The 20,341-nt window shown below is 49.8% G+C and overlaps 1 protein-coding gene across 2 annotated transcripts in view; it reads right to left on the bottom strand.

Annotated features, from left to right (window-relative positions):
- SETD2 (SET domain containing 2, histone lysine methyltransferase) overlaps window positions 1-20,341 on the bottom strand; it is a 66,076-nt gene that overhangs the window by 14,274 nt on the left and 31,461 nt on the right. Inside the window, exons 10-15 of one of the 2 annotated variants that reach the window (XR_010387511.1) lie at window positions 19,894-20,028; window positions 19,022-19,150; window positions 15,053-15,694; window positions 11,790-12,072; window positions 2,760-2,808; window positions 831-916 (exon numbers count right to left, since the gene is read on the bottom strand). Coding sequence is in view for 1 of the 2 variants with exons in the window: in XM_064505629.1 (XP_064361699.1) it covers window positions 736-916; window positions 2,760-2,808; window positions 15,053-15,694; window positions 19,022-19,150; window positions 19,894-20,028 (1,136 nt within the window). In the remaining variant the exon portion in view is untranslated. Of the gene's footprint in view, window positions 1-735; window positions 917-2,759; window positions 2,809-11,789; window positions 12,073-15,052; window positions 15,695-19,021; window positions 19,151-19,893; window positions 20,029-20,341 lie in introns of those variants that run through there. The other variant, XM_064505629.1, reaches the window with a different exon arrangement.

Below are 20,341 nucleotides of genomic sequence, written 5' to 3'. Positions count from 1 at the left end.
CTGTAAGCACAGAAACCGAAGCTGGTTTACAATCACGGGGGGGAAAAAAAATAAAAAGAAGCTGACAGCATCTCTGATCTCTGTATTATTCATCAGCACGGTATTAGGAAAGTTTTCCCTATCTGCTCGCCAGCGTGTTTGCAAAGGCAGTGTTTAGAAAGAGCTTTCCAATTTTAAACCCGCCGTGAAGGACGGAAGTAGGCCAGGAACCGAGACGCCTTCCTGCTTCCAGCGCGCTGGCAACGCTATTCGCAGTTTTATGGGCAAAGAGGGAATCGCACTACTGAGCGCTTGCAATGCAGAATCAGAAAGCAAAACCGCCACGAGGTTTTTAAAGGCTGAGGAGACACTCTCTGCAAACGCGGTGTGACGAAGCCATGGGAAAGCAGGAGAAACGGTGACAGAGAAGTGTTGCTGCTGGCGAACCGGGTAAGAAACTCTTGTGTTATTCTTCCCGGCCAGCTTTCACGTCGCTCAGCGCTTCTGCACCTCCAAGCATGCCTGCAAGCATCCTTACCGGCGGGGAACACAACTCACCATGCACACGGTAGCAACCAAGAGAAACCTTTTTTCCCCATCCCTGTATGTTTTCCAAGATCACAAGCGTCCTTTTCCCGCTCCCATTTTTTCCTGGCAGGGGCTACACAGGCTCAGCGCTCTCCGACCAAGCGAAACGCGGCAGCCAAACCCTCGGCGCCGCCGGCTCCACCGCAAAGGCCGCCCTGGACAACTTGCCTGTCTTCTGGCCGCTTCGTCCCCCGCTCGTACGCCGAAGACGGCGGCGACAACGAATCCCGCCGCCTCTTCTTCTCCTTGCTCTGGCTCTGCCTCTCGGGATCGCGCTCGCGGCTCAGGATGGGATTCTTGGGAGTAGGGGTCTGATCCCTGTGGCCTGCCGCCTCTCTCCCGCGGTCCGCTGTTAAGGAAGATGGGTAAAATTGTTACAATTCAGTGTATTTCTAGCTCTCCCCTCAGCTTCTCTACATCAGCCAAAAGAGTCTGCATTCAAATTATAGTTTGCTCCCTATCAGCCTCAGGGCGACAGTATGGTTGAGATGAAACTTCCATTTTAAACTCTGTTTTAGACCCTTCTCCTGCTCTTGAACCGTTACCTAATGGATTAACATGCACCAGGCTTATTTTTAGATCCTCTGTAGTGTCCTCTCCTCCCGTTCTTTCAGGAGGACATCTCTGCCACAGAATAAACAGTGGCTTCAGATCTTAACGCGAACCATTCGAAGCACTTCTCCACTTGCAAAATTTATTTTGAACCAAAACCTTCCCCCAGCACGTTGCCGCCAATGCGGAGCACGCACCGAAAGCGCTAGAGCTGACGGGCCCCTGGCTGAGGAGGCAAAAAAGCTCTGAACAAGAGGAGAAAAACGGTGTGTGGCAAAGCTGTGCCACATTTATGTCACTCGTCCCTCCAGCGCGGCTGACAGCGTCTGCCACGACCGCCCTCGACAGCGAGCGGGATGTGTTTTGGCACCGCACGCGCTTTCATATATAATGTAAACACAGCTACTACTGCAAAAAAAACCCCTTTTAAGACGAAGCGGTGCTGACTGGCATCTGGCCGTGTCGACAGGACAATAAATCTCCTCCCAGGCCCCGTTCCTGCCCTCCCTGCTCGCCGCCTCGGGGCGGACCAGACCCCCGGCGAGCCCAGCCCAGGAGCCTTGCAAACCGCCTACGGAGCTTTCCGGTGGCTCAAAAAGCCCAAATAGTCCCCCACACTCTCGCTTCCAGCCTCGGAGGTAATTTCAGGTGAGGAGAAAGAGCAAGTGGGAAAGGGAGAGAGATCTGCAGTTAACCACCGAAACCCAGAAGGGAACTTTGTTACATCTGGGTCTACGGAGCTCTCACCCAAAACAGAAGCTTTCCAGAGCAATTATGTTTATAGCACCCATTTCATCTCGTCTCTGATAATGCACTGATGTTCCTGGTGTACACTAACATGATGGCGTGCAGAGAGAAAGAGAGATGCTCCAAGGAAAACTCTAAATTTAAAAAAAATGGCCCATAAGAGGACAGGCTGGAGAGTGCTTCTTTATGCCAGAAGTTCACCTCCAGGTTCCCTTAATCGTCATTATATGGGTGCACACACAAAAGCCCGCTGTGCCGTGCCAGGAACAGCCTCAGCCCTTGAAACGTGCAGCGTGGACATCAGAGCGTCCAAGGCAACCGTGGCCCAACATATGCAACTGGAGACCCCGCAGGTGTTAAGACCGGAGCTCTGGGAGCGACAAGAGCATCTACATACCGTGAAGAGAAGAGACGCTGTACTGAGTAAGAAACTCCAATTTAAAGCACGCTCTTCTCTCCCTACGAGTAAATCTGATTTCTCCTACCAGGAGCTGCTTAGGCATCAGCTATACCATCATATGTTGGATTCGTGATGAGGCTACAGGCTTCAGAAGATCAAGTTCAGCCCTTGCAGTACTGCAGAGAGCCTGACTAAGAGGGTAAAAAACTCCCACTCTCCTGTCTGAGATGCCATACGGACGTTTTGCTTCACCCACTTTATTCGTCTGCTCTATTTACGCTCCACACATTACGACAGGAGCTGCTGCTTCTAGTAGAGACGTGCAGCCCCCAACCAAACGAGGCTGGCCACGTCCCGCTGCAGTACGACTCATGTCGGCCTCCGATGATAAACACGGAGCTCCAAATGGACAACCTCGCTTGATGGGACGCACCAGGAAAATGAATCTGTTCTGTAGGAGCAGAGTGATATGCGAAAAAACGTGACTACATACCGCTGCTCTCCTTTTCTGCTTGACTCTTCTTCGGGATTCGGTACACCTCCTGCAAAACAACCCACAAACCAGAGTCAGATTTTCGGGCAGCCACACGAGCACAGTCCCACTGTCTACGGGGCTGGGAGGGCCATAACATGCTACTCTAGCAACTCTAGCAATCCAATCGCAATTGTAAAACAAAAGAAAGTGGTCTCCTGAAGCAAAGTTCAGTCTTTAAATGTATCATCGTGGTGCTTTCTACGTATTATCGCTCATCGGCACTTCCCACTTGATCGGTTTATGTGGCTTTTGTACCAGGCGTTCCAGTCCCTGTTTCAGGAACCCAAGCATGACCCGAGCATGGATCCAAGCGGGGTCTGAGCGTGCCATCCTGCTCGGGGGCTATCAACACCTCCATTCGGAGGTCTGCGGGGACAGAGAAAGAATGATTTTTGCAATGGGAAGAGCTACCCTCCAGAAGCAAAATCACGCTTTCCTGCCTCTTATTTTGTCGTCAGTCCCGGTGTACCTGCGGTCAGGATTTAGGTGAAATACAGTGGAGGATGCTGAAGCCAGCACAGATTCCAGTTCAGTCTCCAAGGGCTGCGCCACCCCAGCAAGGCTAAAAGCAAAAGCACTTTGCAGAGGCTCTTCCCAAGAAAACACTCGTTTCGAAAGGGTGTCTACAGCCGCTGACCCCTGCCCTTGCGAACAGAATTCCACACCCACGCATCTCAGCTGTTTTCTAGGAGCAGGAGTCACCTCCCTGGGACAGGGGCACCATCGGCTGCGGCCACAAAAACGTGGGGCAAGTTTCTGGAGGACTGAGCTGAACCCTTTCACTCGAGCATCCATTTACCGCCGCTGAGAAGAGCTACGAGCGTGTGCTGCCACCGCACCGCCTGCCGCAGCTCCACGCACTCCCTCGAAGAGCGGTCAATGCCCAGATATTCGGCAATTACTAAGGAAACTCGCCTGCCCCTTAGCTTCGTGTATGAAGCAGCCCCATGGTGTCACAGAATGGTTGAGGTTGGAAGGAGCCTCTGGACTAGATGATCTCCACAGGTCCCTTCCAACCTCAACCATCCTGAGATCGTCTAACGTCCAGGGACTTTTTACGTCCCTTTTTCTAACTAGAGGCAGGAGGAGAAAAAAAACAGTTCAAGAAGATCGGGAAAGTCCAGAGTAGGAGGGAAGAAACATGATGTGGTAGCACCCGTCTCCCTGCAGTTGCTTTATTTTCTGAAGACCATGCCTCCTGCTCGCGTACCTGCAGCAGAGGTCTTGTGAAGCTCTGTGCTCTCGCAAACTCATCTTGAGCCTGAACCTGCCCAAACAACGCAGGAGGCAGAGGCCCTCGAGAGCTGGGTTAGAGCCAGACCTCCAGGACAGGCGGCTGAGCTGATCTATCACCGGGACGTCTGAAACGGGGTCACCAGCCCCTCCCCATGCACCTCGCAGTAATAAACAGGTTCCTGATAACGAGAGCAGCCGGGGCAGGAAGGGAGCACCTGGGGGGAGTGCAGATGATTGCCCAGCCCTCGCACAGCATTTGGTTGCCCTTAATGCCGAAGCAAGCACAGAGAGTCCAAAGAAAAGCAGACAGACTCCTGGCCGTCGCAGCTCTTCAACGCCCACCATGCAAAATCAAGGTGCCGCTGCCTGTGCCCACAGCTGAGACCTTGAAGTCAGGTCCTCGGTTTGCCACCCAAGCTCCTCGCCTGCATTTGGGTCAGCTGCCACCCCCGCATCCCTTCCCTTCATCCCTTCCAAAGCTTCTTCAACAGAGCTAAGACTAAGACCATCACCCATCACTTATGATATATTTTTGACCTTCTAGTATCTGAGTGCGAACTGAATCCCTGGGACTACGTCATATACTTAAAACAAAAAACGTGTTTATTCATTTCTGCACTTCAAGGCAGGTCACATTTTAAAAGTCCCAGCACCACCTCTTCTGCTCTAAGCCTTCTGGCAGAACAGGTCTGAGATGGCAGGAGGCTTCTGCTGAACTGGTGACTTACGTTACACGGCTGGGTTTTTAACTAGGTTTTGTATGCCTGCAAGCGTTTTTTTAGAACGTCCTCTAAGCTCGTCCTTAATTATCCTGTAGGATCTATAAATGTGTTGCATTGGAAAAAACCTGTATTTACTTTCCATCCTTCTTCTCACTTGCCTGAACTACCCCTGGGCTGCACAGGCAGGGACCCTGCCCGCATCCCACGCCACCCACCACCACGATTTCACCCGTGCCCGTGCTCTGGCTGCACGTTTGATGGGGAGCAGGGTCCCTTTCACGGCCCTCCAAACCCCCGGGCAGGGGGAGCGGCGTTCGAGTTGGGTCCTTGCTACGTTCTGACGTAGGTGGCAGAAGCCCCTCTGCTTCAGACAACGTGGTGCATTGGTCCTTCCCCCAAGAGCGGGGCCACCCTCAGCTGCGGCTTGTTCTGCCTCGCTAAGACCCCTACCCTCCTCCGAGTTCAGACCCACCGGAGGTAGAGCCACTGCTGTCCACCACCGCTGAAGAGAAGGTGCCACTTCATGAAGTGGGATTAATAAGGGGTGCTGCACCACGTTTAATACTTTATTGCTTCTCTGGTGCCCACCGGTCCCAGGTTTATGACTCTTCCTCCAACGCTCTGTTTGCAACTTCATGTAAAGACCCCGCGCAAGAAAGAGAGGGAAGGAAAAGAGCCTCAGATGAAGAAAGTTCGGTGCATTTTGCTAATTTGAAATGCACTTCTTTAAGACTTCAAGCTACCTGAGATAGAAACCATTTCTCAAATACGTGGGCAGTTCACGACATGTTTGGGACTACTACAAAACCCATGTGAACTGCAGGAGCTTAACACTGCTCTGGTCTTTAGAGGCAGGAGAAAGATCTGACATGCCAATACTGTACTTGGATACCTCAAAAGCTCAAACCTTACATCTTAGTACAGCACACGGCACAGGAGGCAGCAAGGCGGCCTTTCCGTACCCGTCAAGATCTAGTATCTCCTTCTCAACCTGGACCTGGCAGCCCCTGCGCTCCCCTCGCTCGGCTTCGCTGAGTTACCCCATGCGGTGAATGGGACACGGCTCGGGAACCGAGATTAAAACTCGCCGAGGGTCCTGGTCTTGCAAACGCCAAGACCGGGATCGTCACGCAGAGCCCGGCGTCCCCGTTAAACGCCACTAGACGTGTAGCAACAGCTATCTCGATGACATGTTAAACAACTGTGCATCACTGCAGATGATGGAATGAGCTCTGTAAGTACCAACATGTTCTCAACTGCATTTTCAATCTAAATATTCTGACACTTGAAGTGAAAATAATATTTTATCATAGTAGTAATGCTAGTGACCCTACAGCAGCTAACGGTTGATTAAAATGCGTCTTGCACACAGACATTTTACAGTGTTGCGGGCTGTCCAAGTGCTGTTAGCTCAGAAAAAAGTTACTCTAGCTCCAGTGGGCATCAAGCTCTCGCTATCTGCTCTTCTCCTGGAATAGTTAAACATGATACCTGGTCACTGGAGAGCAGCATGCGATGAACTAGCTCTTTTCTGGCTGAATACAAGCGACAGGGTCAGGTGAAAGGAAATAAGAGCAAAGAAACCAACCACGAAAAGCCGCAGAGAGAAAACACGGCCTCGATGGAGGCTGCAGAGGCACGGGCCGGTGTCCCAAAAAAGAAGCACTCGAAGACGAGTTTGTACGAGCTGCACTACCGTATGGGCACAAAGACACTGTCCGAGTGCCACGTGCCAAGAGCCCTGCTTTCTGATGGCCTGGGTTCTGGCTAGGGTTCATGCTTTCCTAAGGCTGGAGATGGAGCAACCCAAGTGCTTGTGCCGAAAGCCAGCGAAGACGGACCCTACGGACCGCCGGGGTCCCAGCCTGCAACCATCAGTGCCTTCGAACGACGTCGTTTCTTCGTGCTTGATACAAAGCAAAAAAGCACCAAGCGCGCCTTGATGCCTCGATGCCATAAAACAGTTATTGGGGGAGCAAAAGCTGCTTCTGTTGTTCCCATCGATGTTGAGCGTTGCCTGCTCCTACCTTGAGACTCAAAGCTTAGCTACGCTCGGAAAATACGCAGCCTTGGCTTGGACCTGAGCGTGCGATGCTCAACCATACGCAGCGTTGGTCCTCTAAAAAAAAAACCCAGAAATAACGGAGGAGGGCAGCTGCGCTGCTCTTGCCCAGTTCAGCCCCCCAAGCGCTCACCAGTGGCCATGGGACCAAAGCCCCAGGCTTGCAGGCGTTTCACTCCCCAGTTTGGGGAGGAGCGAGGTCGCTTCTGAGGCTGGCAGGAAAAAACAAGAGGTTGGAGCACCGTCAGCTTCCAGCCAGCTTTATTCACAGCTTGTCAGAAGAAAACTGCCTAGCAAAACAAAATATTTTCTCTTAAAATATTAAATATCCAACTTTATTTTTGAAAGCTGGTTGGAAATTAATCTACCGCCGTCTCCGCCGGGCTGTCCGGTGGCACAGCTATACATCGCCTTACAGCAACGTGCTCACCTCCAGCACGACATTTAACGAGAGCACCCAGGTTTGAGAGTCACGCGGTATGATTTTGTTGTTCTAAAAAAAGCACGTGCCCCGCGGGCTAAGAAAACATATTTTCCTTTGGTGAAATAAATGAAAGTATAAGGAGTCCTGTTGTGGCCTTGTCACAAGTGACAACTGCTTCAGAAGTGCCGCCGAAGCTTAAAAAAAAAGACAAAAGAAGGGGAAAAAGTCATCTTAGCTAAGGTTTTTATAGGGTCAAATAGCTGTTTTGCTTTGGAGTATTTTCTGCAACTCTCATCTTTTTAAATGCTGCCTGATACAATCATCTGCTAGCTTGAACAGCATTTTTAACCTTCGGTGTCCGCGGGCTGGGTCTAAACACGATTCGGCAGCTTAAGCATCTAAAAATATTATATCGGCATCCTTCGGGAAGGAACGGCCCCAGCAAGGGGGGCGCGACGGGAGCAGGCGGCACGGGGACCAGGGACACTTCCCTCCGCGGTTCTTCCCCTCCATCCGGCACTCTCCCGGACAAGTGCAATGTCCTTAGGGTGTTTTTAATTGAATCTAAAGAAACGATGTAGTAACTCGGTTTGGGCTGGGGGCAGATGCAGGAGGAACTTGCTGGGACAGGATACCTAATACTATCAAATCTGTCCCAGCCAAGACAAGCTCCATCACGTAGAGAGGTGATGTCCTTCGAGAGGTTGGAGATGCAGAACAGCAGCACCCGAGAGCTCTTACAAGGACACTGAAGCATTCCTTTAAAAGCTGAATCGCAGGGGCGTAAGGGACCGTGCTACCTTATTTATTCGCCATTAAGTGACTGGGATGATTTTATCCTTTACTATCCGAAACTGGAAGGAGCTGCTAGGGCAGACCATGAACATTGCTCCTGCAGACCCAAAGGCAGCCATCAGCGACAGACCTTCTCCGCTGCTGTTTTCTCTCTCCTACTTCATTCCCCACCGACAAATTGTTGTTGGATGCACCACAAAGCAAAGCAAGGGGAAGCTCCGCTGTCTCCCGTTCCCTGCTGTGTCCCGCTCGGCATTACGCTCCGTAGGGAAGGCGAAAAGCTGTGACAAGTGGCTGCTGAAGCCCAAGAGTATGGCCAAACCAGCTAGGGCGGCTAAAGGATAAAGCAGCACACAAGAGGTGGGAAGAGGTGAACTAGATCGGACTTCCCAGCTCCAAAAAAGACTTTTCCCATTAAATAGTAGAATATGCTATGGGAAACTCCTGGAAGGATGGTTAATGGGAACGGGAGGACGCCGGGGCCACCTAACGCAAATGGACCCGGCAGACACGGACCAAGCGAAGGGCACAGCGCTGCACACAACATATCACCCGCTCCTGCACTGAGCTGCTATAGCTCACTCTCCAAAATGCAGCCACTGAACCTAAGAAATAAAGTGACATTTTTATTGCCACTCAAGTATTTATAGCTATTCCGACTAAACAGAGATAATTGACTCTAAGCATCAAGGTCAAAGATGGTTGAACTTGCAAGAAAGCATATGCCCTCCCTCGATGGGGAAAGCATCTTCCTCCGCAGCATGAGGCTGCGACCACAGTGAAGGAGGCACCGCAGTGGGAAACCGGTGAATCCGTGGCAAGATCTGCCTCATCGAATTAACCGTCCGAGCTAAGAACCGGGCAGCGTGAAATAAAAGCTAATTACGAACTGCTGCCTGGGAGCAAACTCTTGCCGGACAGGATTTATGCACGCATCTACTGGGTGCAGAACCACCAGGATCGGTCTGGTAAGGAGCGGAGGCAGCCGAGTCTTTGAAAGAGCAACGAGCATATTCTGGAGGAACATGTCAGAAGCATCCTATGAAAACCAGATGGTGACCAAATCAGATGCGAGCCAGGGAGAATTGCAAAAGCCTCTCTTATTTTTGGAAACGGAAGCTGCTAGCTTGAGTATACATAACCGCTAAATCAAAGCAAGGGCCACTAACAAAGTCCAAATGCTTCTCTACCTTTGAGAGCAGTGTTTAATGAGTTACACAGAAAGTTAAATATGAAAAGAAGGATGATGGGAAGAAGCCTGTTGCAAACAAAGGCAGAACAGAATTTAGGCTGTCTATCTGCACGTACAAAGCCTTGACCGAAGAAAGGAAGGAGAACTGCAGTGATCTCAAGTCTCGGAGGACGTAGTGGCAGGAGAAGGAAAGGAAGGCTGCACGTAGTGAAATCCTCTCTGGAAATCTGCCCATTAGCTGCCAACTATTTTTCACTTAATGGGACAAAATTGGAAGAGCAATGGCATGGACTCGCATGACCCCAAAGACCGAAGCAGGGAAACAGCAGCACTACGGGGCAGAAGCTGCTGAGCAGGGAAGAGGCTCATGTTGGGTGAACACGTCAAGGGGCCGACGTTGGCATGCGAGCAGGACCGGCACAGGAGACGATCCGATGGGAAACGGCCACCTTTCTCCCAGGATAGTGGGGAATGAATCGCACCGCTGGATGCTCAGCTGCAGAGCTGCCTGCAGCCCTTGGGGGTTTGCCCCGTTTGGCAGGGCCGACGCGTTCAAAGCGAAGGCTACCTGCAAGCTGCCTTCTCAAACTCCATCTGCACCTCATTACAAAGCCAGGAGGAAGAAGTGACTCGAATCAAGTCGCGCGACCTCAACGGCTATGTTAGGTGATGACCTCTAAACTTCAAACACAAGCAAAAGCCACTCAGAAGAGCAGCTGCAGAAGGAAATAGTACATCTGGAGTTCACTTTGCCGAGCGAATCAAGAGGTAGCACCGCTACTCCCTTCCTTGGGCTCCAGGCCACTTTCCCCCTCTCATCCAACCCCACTTGCTCTGAAGTGCCCCAAACCTCTTGCTCTGTTTTGTTGAAGCAACATGACACAACTAAATCTGTCCCCTATCAGGTTGTGCGTCTGTGCTCACGGCTGCACTTCCTTTCTCCTTCTTTCCTCTTAACACCTTCCCTCCATACCTCCCTCCAGCCCCGCCATGCATGCAAGCATGATGCCAAGGTATGGAAGGGAGAAGAACACCAAGACGTCCTCACGTAAACGCCAATAAACCTCACCAGGAGCAGCAGCCTGGCCACTCGCCGGTGCCTACTGTTGTCACAAACTATGATTTGCTGTTATACAATTAGAAGTGTCCTCACTCGGGGGTGGGATGTGTGCACTGGCGCAGGAGTCGGTCACTCCAGGACAGCTAGCCTGCAAATGGGACGGGCAAGAGTCGTTTCATAACGCTGCCCTATCAAGAGGCATCAGACGTGATTTGGAGAGACTGATCTCAGGGCAAGAAGAAAGTTCAGTTTGTCTGGGTCATCCCAGTCCTGCTATCCCTGATTGGGCTAATGATTAACTCCGGAGAAAGGCCGCTTTGATTGCAAAACAGAAAGTCCACCTTGGCTAAGCCAAATAGCCAGGATAATATCTTAGCCTTGAATTCCAGGTCACTGCTAAATAATTCTCAGGCCAGAAGTGTCCAGCTAAAACCTTTTAAACCCAAGATGCTGGGCTCCCTCAAAAGCTTTTTCTTAAAAAAACACCTCTCCAATTAGTAGGACAGGCTTTGCAGACCCTCACAGCCATAAGGTCCTATCTGCCTCCTTCCCAGAAAGGTGAGGACATTATCTGCCCACCCAGGAGTGAAGCACAATGCCAAAAGCTCAGTCCCACCTGCACCACAGAGGGCTCAAATCACGCTAATACGGACAAGGCTGGGAACAGAGCTGCCGTTGCCAGCTCTGTTCCCATGGTGAGACTCTCTAGAGCACTCGGCTTCTCCAAGTGACAAACTTTAGGTGTCTAAACAACCAAAGACGGTCTAAAGCCTCTGCTCTGGATGGGGGAGCTGCAGGATCTGCAGGCCTGGTTTTAGGTAAATGGCAAGGAAACCCTAATGGCCAGACTGCCCTCAAAATGCCAGCACTGTCAAAGCCCACTCTGAGTTAAAGCTGAACACTTCTCTTCCCCTCAGCCCTGGCTACTGAAACGCAAGCCCTCAAAAGGCTTCGTTGAGAGAAGTTTCACAGCAGCTTCCTAACAGCATTCACGTCTGCACATCTGAGACATCAGCGGTTTGCATCCCCCCTTGCCACGCTCGGTCTGGAGAGTGTCTGCTAAAACGCGCTCATTCCTGAGATGCCAACAGGGGAAAGCACTGGAATCATTAGCCATCACACCACGTATTGCGTCCGTCTGTGTTTCACTACATGCGTCAGTCCACGGGGCCTTACCTGCCGCGGTCCTGTGCGCGAGAGCGCGGTCCTCAGCGCGGGGCGGGCTGAGGCGCGCGGGAGAGCCGCACTGAACCGCTGCCTTCGCCCCGCGGAGCCCGTTTTCAGCCCGGGCAAAGAGGTGCACCAGTTCCTCGGAGAGCAGCAACTGCGTGCACGAGCCCAGGCTGAAAACGTACCCCGGCGGGCAGTGTGCGCGCGCGGTGCGGTGGGTAATGTGTGAGCGGCCAACGCTCCTCGCGGGCCAAGGAGCCGGGGCGGGCGGCCCTGCAAGCCGGGGCGGCTGTCCTGTGTGTAGAGGTATATAAAAAAATAGCTCACTTAATCCTTTCACGCCAGGAGTTGTGATTTTCCCGGAGCGACGTCCATTGCCGGCAATGGACGCACCAAAATAACGTCGGCATCACCGAGTTAACCACCTCTGTCCTCTTTTCACCTATTATATTTCTCATGCATCATCCAGCTTCCCAACCATCTTCCTGTGTCTTCACAGTATGCACGCTATGTTCTCTCCCTTCTTCAGCACGGAGTTGAAAATGGAGTTGAGAAAAGGAGACACATGGTCAGCTGGTGATGTTAACAAGCTCCTTGCTGCCCTGAGAAGCTGGATGGAAATGGTTGAAATTACAAGGGGGTCATCAGCAAGACTGGGGAGGACATAGCTTAAGTTACGAGGTTTCCGACCCTCCCGCCCACCCGTCCAGCACCACAACTCAACCAAAACCAGCTTGTGAAAAGCTTGGCAGGGCTGGAAAAGGCACCTTCTTTCCACTCGGGTGACTTAAGTCCTCCCATGGCCTTTAAGAGCTCCGGTGACCATCCAGCCCCCTCTGAGCTCAAGCTCGGCGCCGTTAGGTGCAGCAGTCTCCCTCCTGCTAGTCTTTTCATTTAGGAACCAGCCATTTTGGGGCTGCGTTACGGTGGCCTGGCAAATTAACCCAGAAACCAGTATCTTAAGAGGTGAAAGTCGGACAGAAGCAGTTAACTCTTTAGCGTCCCGGCAAGGTACAGGGCAGGATGCACCCAGAGGTCCCAGTTTCCCCAAGGACACTTGGCAGGAGAACAACAACTTTTCTCAGACCTATGGCATGATCCTGACTTCAGGCGCACGGGATCACTTCTGCTGGGGACGAAGCTAGCTGTTGCGATAAATACCCGCGTCCCTAAGACCAGAAACGCGCTGCAGACGGTCACTAGCGTCCTTTCAGTTATAGGAGATGAAGAACGCTATAACCGACCGAGAGCCGTCACAGAGCAGATGTGAGTCCACATCTGGCGCGGCAGCGTGTGATGGGTAATGATTCCACAGCTAACCACGGGTGCCAGCAAATGCCCCCAGCGCCCCAAATCTGACCTCCTCCAAGCTCAAGAGGAAACACAAGCGCTCTGGGAGTCGGCGCTTGCTGATAACACGACACTGTCAGATCAAATTTGGTGCCAAACCCACGTTTTAGAAAAGTCGCACGTTTCACAAAACTTCACGCTTTTTGCTATTAAACATTTTTTCCTGCGCTGTTTTGAAGTTTAAACACTGCAACGTGGGATCCTGAAAGCAAAAATGTCTAGTTACAGATAGAAGAGTGAACCCGTGCAGTCCAAAGCAATATAACTCAAAAGCGGTATAGGATGAAGAATTAGTTCAGCTTTCAGTTCAAACAGTCCAAGGTATTAGTAATGTATGGAAAAGGACTTTGTTTCAATTTAACCATAAATTCAACCTGACAGTGTCCCGTAAAGAAATTAAAAATAATCCTAAGGCCCACACAAATCTTAAAAGCCTGCAAATTAAAAGCTGGTAACTAACGTATCACAGATCCGCTTGGTAAAGGGATGGGGGGGGGCACGAAAACAAGAAACACAACCTAACTCTTTATATAGAAACATATTTCAGTTCACCGTTTATATGGCGAAGTCTCACCTCTCCTCCCACTAAGATTTTAAGGCATACATGATCACGGTCAAACAATTCTATAAATGCTCGAGGGTATCAGATTCTTCTGAAAAATTCAGAGATAAAAGTAAGGATTCTCCTAAGTCTTGCATAAATCTGTAGATACGTTTTATGAATGTGAATGTTTACAGCTATGGTAGCTGAAGTGACACAAGTGAACTTTCCTGGGCTCAGAGCTCACCGTGGTCTCCACCATCGGGACATGGCACTGCACTATGTGTGTTACCCGTTATTTTTGATAGCTTCCTCCAAAGCATTACTCATTGGCCACCGTAAGAGGAACACCCACTCCTTAGCCACATGATGCAGCCCAGCGTAAATTTGCTTAAAGAGAACTTCCAGTCATTAAAACTGGGCGGACGTTTGCTTAAGAGAAGGGCACAAGACCTCTGCTATCGTCTTCACCGAGCTCACGCCGCGTGGAAGCACAGGAAGACTCTAATAAGGACGCGATTGCATCTTTGCTGTAGGGAAGCGGCAGGGAGACGTTACAACGGTCCCCTTCTCCTCCCTTTTCTTATCTTGGCGCTGGAAAGCATGAGGGACAGGTCCTACAATGCACCGATTCAGCACCTTCCCAGCACCAGGCAGTGCCCTGGATTCCTCTGCCGGATCCTCAGCAAATGCTACTCTTACATTTTAAAAGCAAAGCTCCCTTCCTCCTCGCTCCTGCAAGGGATATAATCCCATAGGAACGACAGATGGGTGAGGAGTTTCAGAAGTCCTAAAGAAACACCAGAAAATGCCTGAAGCTTTCGAGTAGCTTACTGGAACGTCCCATATTTCAAAGCAAGCTGACGGCCAAAGATCAGCTGCCCAAGTAGGCCACCTGCACTGCTCAAGAGACGCCTGCCTGACACCGGAGTAGAGAAAGCAACCAGCAGCCACCAAATCCTTTTCCTAAAGAAGTTATCTACTCTAGAAAGACCTTGATGGAAGCGAAACATGAAGCTGCTGCATACTCTAGCTATCTTTAAAGGTTCGGATTAGTATCCACAAATCTGGACATTTGCCTGATCTAAACATGGACTGCAAACACTTAGAGGTTAACCCAGCACTAAAAGTAGTATCAAGAGACTGTAATATTGCCAACGGATCAGTTTCTGGATACATTGCGATGAAAAGCAGATGTTCACAGAACAGGAAACACTGACAATCTTGTGATAACTGAATTTAAGAGTAGATGGTCAGTCTACTTCTTTCAACGCTGACGGATACTAGGCCACTTCAACCAGAACTGCTTGCCGCATTGTCGCTAGCCTCTTATTTTCTGACCAGTTGAGAAGTGAACCTCAACCACTTAAGAGTCGCCCTTCCCCTGAAGGGCCTAAAAACTGGATGACTAAGTTGTCTTTGTGGTGGCCAAACTGAATTATCTGCTCCTTTCAGCGTGCGACACACCAGCACCTGGAAGTCTACCGCAAGCCGCAGACGGGGCAGTTTGCAATGAAAGGATATATACGGAAAGCACCTGGAGAAGCCCTTTATGTAGAAAAGGCAGTCTTAGGTGGTCAAGCATTTACCAAGAGGCCAACAACTCGGCCTCGTTTGTACTGGACTGCACACACCTCTGCATTTTCCTTAACGAAAGCGGAGGTGGCGTAGCCGCGGGGTACCACAGGGTGCCTCTTACCTTCAGGTCTTTCCAGACGTCAAGCAGCCTGGTAGCCAAATCGCTCACATCCACAATTTTGTCGGTTTGCTCTTGGCTTCTCTCGCTCTCAACATCAGAGACGCCTTCCTCTTCATCTTGAGACGGCGTTTCCATGGTAAGGGGCTCTTCCAGCTTTGCGCCGTTGCTCTCTTTGACCTCGGCTTCAGGCTCAACCTCCAGCTCCAGCGCTTGGGGCTTGCTGCTCTCCACCGGAATGTCAACGGCAGCTTTGATCTCCGGCTGCTGGGGCTGCTCCTCTGACCCCTCCGTGGTGGTACCCTCCAGCTGGTCCAGGTCCTCTTTGCCCTCCTTTCCTTCCAGCTCGCTGGTTGTATCCGAGATTGCACTGTCCATGCTGTTTTCACTGATAATTTTGAGCCTTCGAAACACCAGCTTCTTGGGGGTATCCGTGTCACCTTCCGCACTCTGCTTGGTGGAAAGATCTGGCGTGTTGAGCGGCGTGTGAGCCCGCGACGTGTTCTCGCTCGAGTAGCCATCGCCCTCGCTGAGCTGCGGGACAGCGGTCTTGGTCTGAGCCCAGCGCTGAATAATCGGAAGCACTTTGCTCTCCTCCAACATGTTCTTATTAGGTATAGGCAGGAGCTCGAGCGTCTTCATAATCTAATTGCAAAGAGAAAACCAGAGCCGTTAGAATTCAACACTGCCTCCAACCAGGAACAGTTTCCCTTCCTCAGCAAGGGGTAACTTCTGAAATACCAACATGAATTCGCAAACTAACAGCAGGAAAGCTTTTTCTCTGCTTGACAGAGGCGGCTGGTGAACACCTCCCATGGAAGTCGGAGCATTAACAGCACGAGCTGGGGGGCGGCTCATCGGGGCCCGGCAGGAGAGGGGGACAGGGCGACGGGTGGGCAACCAGCCCGACCAGCCGCGACGCAAGAAAGTCAGGTTGTCGAGTACCGGCATTGCTTGACAAGCGTGCCAAGGAATCTTAGCGGTAGCTATCTATAGCTCCCATGATTATACGCTCATGAGTTTAATAGGCCAGTGCATTAAAATATATATATATATACATATATATATATATATATATATATATATACATATACACACTACTACAAGATTCAGCATATTTTAACTGTTTTTTAAGCTAGCAACAGAGAACTTCTATCTTAAAAATAAAACAGTACGTAGGATCCTAGAATCTATCACGATGCTTGCACAAGAGTTAGACTCAATTTTACGGTATGATTTGCACCTTCAGGGATGAAAGAAAAAGTCATTCCACGTGTCTTGTACAAATTATTTTTCAGGTCCTTGCCTGATGCTCTCAATCCCTACTACTTCACATTTTTAAGTCATTAAATCATCTAATGAAAGGACTGCAAGTTGTCAGCAAAGGCCCAGCGCCACTAATCATTACATTTTTTTCATATGATTCAAAGCAATAAGAATGAAACAGCGATCCATTGTGTATGGTTTGTGATCCCTTCATGTATGTTTTGAGGGCAATAAATACACCAAGAACTGCAGCAGGACTGATAAATCTGGTCTGCCTTCCAGCGCAAGAACTGTTCCAGGGGGATCTCTTCATCCATGGGAAGACCCTCAAAAGAGACAGGGAGCCGGGGACTACCAGATGGACTTATTTTGGGGTTTGAACGCATGTAAGTAGTTAAAGAACATAAAAGGACTCCAAGCAGCAGTCTGCTGTTTGTAAATTTAAACCTTACGTGCGAAGAGATACAGACAGCTGTGGAGCCTCCTTTGATCCTCCCAACAACCTAATGAGGCAAGCACGTCTCATTAGTCTTGAGGAGACGTAAAAATCCCTTTCAGGAAACTTGTTAGTGGCAACAGGCATCGCTCTGGCATAGAAAGCTGCATAAGCAGCTACTGAAGCACCAGACAAAATGAGAGCACAACTTTTCCCATTCCCAAAATCCGGCAGGTGACTTCAGCAACATCTCTCTCAAGAACAGAGCTTGGCAGGTGAGCATTTTTTGAAGCAAGAGACAGCCATTGCTTTTCAGAGGATCAGAAGTTCCCCAGTTTTCATTGTGTTCATTTTTAAAACTAGTCCTCCAGGACTGAGGGACAGCAGATGTTTTTATAGCAGAGTATGGAGTGGAGGAGCAGAGACAAAGCCACCACTATCCACTATCGCAGCTATTCAAAGTTACCCTCTTAGACCCTGCGAGGGGGACTCTGGGTTTGAGATCAACAAAGCTGAGCGTCTGAATCCAGTCCAAAGGAAACAGAGAAAAACCAAAGTCTAACCTGAGCACTGATTTCTCCAGCCAAAATTGGAGGTCAAAGATCAGCAACTTCCCACTCAGAACTGAGCTACCTAGTAGCTCTGCAATGCTGTGGCCCTTGTATCACGGGGAGCAAGGAGGGAAGTAACTACATATATAATTTCAGGCTTGAGGCTCCCTCAGAGCAATGGCTGCAATATTTATGTCGTGGGATGGATTCTGTCTGCTCCAAAGAAGAAAATACTGCAGTTATAAAAGGCAACAGCTCAGATCCTCCTGAGCGTGGTTACGGCAAGAGAATTCACGATTAACTCAGTTCCAGCAGATTCAGCCTCAAAAGATCTTCATGCAGCCTAGTGAGTCTCCCCATATAGCAACATCAGGCTGGTGTATCACAACGAGCAACAGGAAGGTTGACTCAGCTGGCGTCAAGCAGTTCTGCTTCAGCTGAAGCACTGAAAAACCACATCAAATTAGCAGCAGAGAAAACCTGAGGTATCCGTTGAATCTCTGCCTTCTACGCAACATATATGGCCCATAAGAAACATGTTCTGCACAGCACAAGGCTGATGGGACCCTTGACCAACCACAACAAGTTTTCAGGCATATGTAGTCAAAGTTTTGTCTAAATCAGGTCAGGTGAGGACTAGATGGTGGAACCGGTGGCCTAAGCAGACAGCCCTGCCATCCCTTCACCACCACACAGGCTCCTCGAGAGGAGAGCAGAAACCATCCTGCAACACCTGCACAAAGCCCGATGTCGAGCTGGGCTACACAAATCTTCAGGTGTCCTCATCCTACCCCGAGAGCAGAGGGCTCGGAGAGGCACGTGGAGGTAAAGGCAGTCAATTCTCAGTCTTCTGACACCGGCAGCATCTGTTTCTCACGCCTGAGCAGAGGGAGCATCTAAAAACCCTGCGTTGGAGACTTATCCCCTAGTCTTACAAAAACCCGCGAGTCGGTGAGCTTAGGAGAGTTGGATTGCGAGAGGCTGGATTGCATTCTTCCACGCTACTTTTTAAAGTAGCTGGATTATGGGGCTGTCAGACAGCTTCCCACTCGGGGACGAGGAGAGATGAGTATGACAGAAGTAATTCAGCAATGCTACATCACAGCTTGGAGAAAACCCGTTCTGAGCTAAGAAGCAGCACTGTCAGCATGTCACTCTGTCCCCGCTGGGAAAAACAAAGCAGAAGTCAGTACGAGACCAGACACCTGAACTCTAAAGCTCTTGCAGCTTCTTCTTTCCTGTTCAGGACTGGGAAAGCCTCTCTAAAACATATAGCCAAGTTCTTGTAGAAGTGTCTTTAATAAAGGAACTACCAGATGATCTTCGCAAGCAATGCTGAAGTGCCTACAGAAAACAGAAATTCAAGTTCCACTCGAGACTATCAAAGCAATACCTCAAATTCCCTATGCAGTTCAGTCCGAAATAAGCAGCAACGGCAATGACCTTTATTTAAGTCTGGCTCATGTCACTAGCTCAGAAATCTAAGAAAAACCACAAAAGCAAATTCCTTCCTTGTATTTAGAACCTCCCTTAAAGCAGAAATTTTAGACGGCAATTCCAGCGGTACCTGCAGCTTATTTTCAGGAACACATGACATAATACTTATACCCAAAGAAAACTAAATAAAATCAACATGCTTCCTGTGAGCAATTAGTAAAGCTGCTTCAAAAGCTTCATGCACACAAAGAGCGACCCAGCGATCCTAAGGGAATTACTGACCTCCAGCTGCAGCTTCAGGTTGTTAGCGGTGCTTCCCCTCCCATCGCCCAGCTCCGTCATCCAAATCCAGAGGAGGGACAAGCCATGACATTCGAGGAAGGACTTCAGGCAGGACTGCGAGTGCGTGTTCTAGATGAGCCAAAGTTACAGAAAGTCCGTGGGAACAGGCAAAAAAACCTTTGGTTTCTACAAGCCGACATGGCTAACTACCGTACCAGGTATATATTACCCATAAAACTCACTGCTACCGAAAAAGCACACAAAGCAGAGAGCCAGAACCAGGTATCTGCCAAGATCAGCACGTCTCATGTAATTTTAGTGGACATAACGGCTGTTTTCAGAGCAATAATGCATAAAGCAGAAAGGTTGTAAGCGTACCTGGTGGACAGCTCGTATTACAGAATAAAACTTAAGGAGAGAATAGGCTGCACAGAAGACTGGTTGCAATTAATCTGCACTGAGTCAAAGGTAAAAAATTCATGATAATCTTGGAGATAAGCTAGCTACGAGTTTAAGCTGACAAACATGTACTTTCTAAATTCCTTCTGTGAAACTTTAAGCAGCTCAGTATATACGGATAAAAATGATCATTCTGATTTCAGCCCTTTCATGCTCTTGTAGAAATGAATGTTTTAAAACACCACCCAGGCACATTCGTTCCACCAAACACAGACCAAGCAAAGGGCCAGGATTACACGTGGTCTATAAACCAAGCAGAACTGCAAGTTGCTCTGCTGTGACTCATCTCACGCTTGGTACGCTGGCACAACTGTCAAACCTTTTTCCATTTCTCTCTCTTCTTCTAATGAGGGAGAAAAGCTCTTGCTTAAACAGCAAGCGATTCCCTCCCCCTGCGGCCGGGATCTCCTCACCTGTATGAGTTTGAGGCAGGTAAGCTTCTGCTCCAGCGTCTCGATCCGAACCATCAACCGGGATAAACTGAGAACCTGGTTCTTATCCGAGAGGCCCTCGCCGTTCTCCAGCAGCGCTTCCAGTTCCCCGTCCACCTGCCACGGCAAAAGACAACGGGTGTGCAATTTTCAGATCACACCAGGCTCACAAAATGCCACTCTACAAGATGCTAAAGATAATTTGTTCTCTGGCTTTGGGAGCCAGAACCAGCCTCCCTTGAACAATCCTCACATACTGGAAGGAAAAAAGTCTGGCCTTAATTTGACTGGGTTTGCTTGGGTTTCTTTTATCTGGTATATTATAGTTTTCCTTCAACATTGTTTAGACCTTAAATATCGTACAAAAGTGCGCTGTTCACACTAGCTGTGTTTTCTTCTGCAGAAGTGGAAGGTACGCAGGGCAGCCCGT

This window comes from Dromaius novaehollandiae, chromosome 2, assembly GCF_036370855.1.
Source record: "Dromaius novaehollandiae isolate bDroNov1 chromosome 2, bDroNov1.hap1, whole genome shotgun sequence".
NCBI classification, from domain to species: Eukaryota; Metazoa; Chordata; class Aves; order Casuariiformes; family Dromaiidae; genus Dromaius; species Dromaius novaehollandiae.
Note: the sequence above shows the minus strand (reverse complement) of the source record. Positions and strands in the feature narration are given on the sequence as shown.